We start from the raw sequence: 5,065 nt of genomic DNA on the forward strand, positions 1-5,065 counted from the left end.
GTGCTGCATAGCCAAACGCTCTTGCGGTGTCAACAATGCAAATACAGCACAGATAACAGTAAATTACTTGCACGTCATGTCAAAAGCAAACATAGCATGCAACAGAAACAAAACACGGTGATGTACACATGTCCAAAATGTCCGTACAAGACTTTGCAGCGGCATTTGTATACTAGCCACTTACAGCTAAATCACAATCAGACATTAGATGCCGAGATGATCAGTAATGGTGGCTCAAAATCAAAAGCATTCCAGTGCAATTTGTGTGCATATAAAACGCAGCGTAAAGAACATTATGTGCGACATCAGAATAATGTGCACTGCAATCAGCGGCCGTATCTTTGTGATTTGTGCGGCAAAGCTTTCAAACGACCAGATGCCCTTGCGCAACACAAATTCACTCACATGGAAAAGTCGGCCAGGGTTCTACCCTTTGCCTGTACCCTATGCCCTAAGGCATTCCGATCACAGGTTGGTTGTCGTCATTGTTTTTTTATAAACCACATTTTCTCTGTTTGTCTATCCATATTTTGAATATTTGGTTAGTATATTGTAAATAATAATTTAAAATACTGTGTGTGTGTATATAGGCAGCATGTTTTCATTTAGATAAGTATTGTTAAATAGGACAGTTTTTTTTGCTTAATGAGTTTTTTTTTTTTTTAATTTTTCAGTTTTTCGAATTGTCGTTTTTATTTCTCAGTCGAATCAGTGCAAAAAAGTTCCATAGTCGTCTTTGTCCATCTGTTTTTTCTTTTGCAACTACTTTCAACTGAGATTCATCAGTCGTCTTCAGACAGTTTTTGATTACTGTTTTGTTTAAAATTTGGATGCTCTATATGCTTCAGTTAAAATTACATTTAAATTTCTTGAACTAGTGAAGTGTCTCGTGTGTAAAAAAAAAAAAAAAAAAAAAAAGTTTGTGTCTATTCCTTTTAATGTAGTATATTTTAAAGAATATATATATATATATATATATATATATAATTTTGAATAAACATAGATGTAAGAATTTTATTATAAATTATTTGATTTTTTTAACTCAACATTTTTTTTACTAATCTTGAATAGTAAAATATAATTTATCAGAAAAGATTTTTTTTTTCGTAAATAAAAATTCTGTTGCTTGCATTGTTATATCGAAGCTCTGTGCACTGTAGTTTTGATAAAATCTCTTTCTGCTTTCACAAATAGGGACACAATGTTTCGTTGGTTTATTAAAATGTTTTGTTGGTTTATTAAAATGTTTTGTAAAAAAGGTACAAAAAATAAATATGCAATATCTTCCTCCCTGTTTTTTTCTTAAAATAAATTTTTCCCTATATTAAAAATCGAGGAATCAAACACCTTAAGTTGATTATTCATTTGGTTACAGTGCAACAAAGTCAACCTGGAAGAAATTGTTGTAAACTCAAATTTGTCACTTTCGTATTGGATTTTTTGTTGGGTAGTTGAAACCTAATTGTTTTTTTTTTTATTTAATCCAGTTTTGATAATTAATACTTTTCTCTTCAGAGGAAAACAGTAGCAAATTATATTAAATGGAAACTTATTACTAAGTATAAAAATTAAAACCTTTAAAATTATGGATGTGATGAAAGTCAAAATGAACACAGATGAAGTTAAAGTCCATAGAGAATAACAAATAATCTGAAGATGAAATCCAATAAAAATTTTATTAGATTTAGACATGTGGTTTTAAAAGTTGCTTCATTATTCATATTTTTATATTAATACTAGCAAACATACCCAGCGTTACCTGTTGTTAAACGTAACGCTAAATTCCTTAAAAAAAAATGACAAACTGCGACATGTGCATGTGAGTATTGTTTTTTTCTAAACAGTTCACTTCTTGTTAATAAAAAAAAATATTAAAGCTGAGATTGAAATTATAACCTAAAGACAGTAAGTATGATAACCATTAGGCCAGCTTGACACGATCTTTAAAAAGTGTTTTCAGACCTACTTATTCTTAACATAAGGAAGCTGTCATGTGAATGATTTGTGCATGTGCAGTTGTGGAACAGCTGACAAACAGATAAAAATCCAATGACTCCCATGTACCAAATTTTCAATTTTGACCCCTTAGCAGCCCTTTTTTTCTGGATGAAAACCAATTAAAAAGTTTTCCACATGTCTGAATATCCTATATATCAAATTTAAAGTCTGTTGATCAAAAATTCGTTGAGTATATAAGTTAAGAATTGTTCTCATACACACAAACCACACACATTCTCACTTTTATAGATATATAGATAGATTTTTATATTACTATTTTGAATATATAGCATTCAAACACTATAGTATATATATATATATATATATATATATATATATATATATATACTCTAGTATATATATATACTCTAGTATATATATATATATATACTCTAGTATATATATATATATATATATAATTATGGTTAAGTGGCAGTTTTAGTCATTTAGAATTGCTTTTATCGCACACTCATTTCTCGACCAAATTTCAAACAATTATTACAGTTTATAGATCACTTTCTCAGCTATATTATGAAAAAAGAATTGTCAATTTTCGTTCAGTAAAACAAAAGTTATAATAAATTTACCGGTGTTCAAAATCGTAAAAATTCTTAAGGTGAGCAACGTTTTTTCCAAAGCAACCATGTCACTTCGGTGATTAGTGTTGCTACTAATCCGCGCCCGCGAAAAGAGCAGTAACAAGTGAAACAGAGAAAATGAAAGGAGGTGTGTGTATATTATGTTTATGGGGGCAAAAAAAGTAAGACTGAAATTAAACAAAGAACAAGTGAATTTACTGGAAGCCTGCAAAAATCATGGATTACAATAAAAAAAAAAATGAGAGCATGAAAAGTAATATGGTTAAGCTTAAACATGGAAAAGAAAAGGACAAGATATTCTAGTAAAAAATTTATAACTGAAAATATTGCAGCATTAAGAATTTAAAAAAACAACTTTTTTAATATTATATAATCAATTCTTAATGCTGCAATATTTTATGTTAGAAATTTATTATGTTTTATTAGAATATCTGGTCCTTTTCTTTTCCGCTTTAGCTTAACCATATTACTTTTCATGCTCGCATTTTTTTTATTGTAATGTATATAAATAGATAGATAGACAGATGTAGATATATATGTATATTAATATACTTTTCTCTTTTTCAGGCCCATCTTAAGGAACACGAGACAATGCATTCTAGTGTTCGCTCTTACTTATGCCATTTTTGTGGCGCCTCATTTAAGACTCGTTCCGTGCAACAGAAGCACATTCAGACGATCCACGTGAACCCACGTTCATACAATTGCAGTCAATGTGATAAACGGTTTAACACTCACTACGCCCTTCGTCGACATAAGCACACCCACAACACACCAGGAATGCGATGCGAGTTGCAACAGATTTCACCAGCAGAGCCCACGGTGAGCATCCAACAAGTGACCCTTCCAAATCTGACCAGTCTCCCAGCTGTGTGTCAGGAGCCACAAACTTTGGTCCAAGAAGTGATGGCGGCTTCACCAATTGAGGTCACTTATGATCAGAGCAGCGACACAATTCAACAACCTTTGATTCAAACGAATGAAACAACAACGGCACTTCTTTATCTCACAAATAATCTTTCGCCTTTTTAAAGTCGATAACATCTGAAGATTAATGAAAAATAAATTGCATTTCATAATCTTATATTGTTTTTGTGTTGTACTGTGATATTATTGATGCCCCCCCCACAAATGTTAAGAAGTAAACAAAAAATAAGTTTATCAGCAGAACAAGTTATTCACTAATGCACACAAAAGAAAGCTGAATAGGATTGTTAATCAAGGTGTGGCAGACAAAAGATTGGACATAAAGGTCAATATATTTAGATTTAGTTTATGGGCAGTTTTTAGTGTGGCTGTTAATTTTGCAACAGCTAGGGCCAATTTATGAGCTATCTTAGGTTTGCGATAGTTAAAGACAATTTCCAGTGGGACACAGCTGAAGGCAGGTTGTGGCTTGGACAAGATCGGAAAAGCTTTAGGAAGTTGAAATGAGGAGATGAATTGATCAACCAACTGATGAAAATGATATCAATAGAAAAATTAAGATATGGACATTAGCATAGATGGTCGTTCCCTGTGAATGTGTCAAGAGCCCAACCGATATATACAGAATTTTTCAGAGTTTGTGTTTTGTTTTATTTTTATATTTGTGAACTCGTACACACTCTCTCGGCAGCCACCACTATAAGAGACAACTGTTGACTATTGTTGGATGAAGCCGAGAATAAAAGGAAAAGAACAATTCAAGTAACAAAAATCTCTGAAAATACCAGGTTCCAAAAAATAGCAAACAGAAGAACCGGCCTGTTGTTTTTGGTTGTACTATGATATTATTGAGCCCCCACCCCCACCCTCACTCCCCAGTATTAGAGAGAGAAAAAAAAGAATTTTTGTCAGCAGCACAATGGCAAGGAAATTGTTCACCGATTCACACAAAAGGAAGCTGACATAGAATTAATAGTTAATCAAGGTGTGGCAGATGCTTGGAAGCAAAAAACTGGACATATGAGAGTCATTCCAAAAGTAAGTCCTAGCTATGAAAACTAGAGTGATACCACTAAAATGAGTGACCTTTTTTTCTCCAGAATTTATTTTTCTACATAGTAATGACCATTCTCAATGTCCTTTTGCCAGCAATGAACAGTGCATTGATCATAAAAGTCAGGAGCATGCTTTGCCATTCACATCTGTCGCCACTCTGAAATCAACGAACCCATCTCCTCACTACTGATATCAACTGCATTGGCTTCGTAAACATTCAACAGGCGCTAGTGAATGTTCATTGATACAATTTTTTCTGCATGGAGGAATGCAATGACTCATCTCTGCTTCTGACACATATCCATGACAGGGGTTGCTTTCTTAGTGTCTCACACTGTCAATATCTGCAACAGAGAGATGAAACTTTAAGGTCATGAATGCATAAGTTCAATCCCTTCTGATGCAATTGGGGAGAATAAAAACTTGAAGGCATTACTATTGGAACATCTCTCATATTTAGAGTTAGCTTACGGGCAGTTTTAGGT

The 5,065-nt window shown here is 32.7% G+C and overlaps 1 protein-coding gene across 1 annotated transcript in view; it reads left to right on the forward strand.

The window, feature by feature from the left end:
* Positions 1-3,681, forward strand: part of LOC145291361 (uncharacterized) — an 18,638-nt gene extending 14,957 nt beyond the window's left edge. Inside the window, exons 4-5 of the mRNA XM_080137135.1 lie at positions 1-471; positions 3,165-3,681. The exon at positions 1-471 is cut by the window's left edge and continues 239 nt beyond it. Coding sequence (XP_079993261.1) covers positions 1-471; positions 3,165-3,629 — 936 coding nt within the window. The 3' untranslated portion in view covers positions 3,630-3,681. The remainder of the gene's footprint in view (positions 472-3,164) is intronic.
* The last annotated feature ends 1,384 nt before the right edge of the window (positions 3,682-5,065 follow it).

The sequence above is a fragment of the Euprymna scolopes genome, chromosome 12 (assembly GCF_053919585.1).
Source record: "Euprymna scolopes isolate OS-2025 chromosome 12, ASM5391958v1, whole genome shotgun sequence".
Lineage (NCBI taxonomy): Eukaryota > Metazoa > Mollusca > Cephalopoda > Sepiida > Sepiolidae > Euprymna > Euprymna scolopes.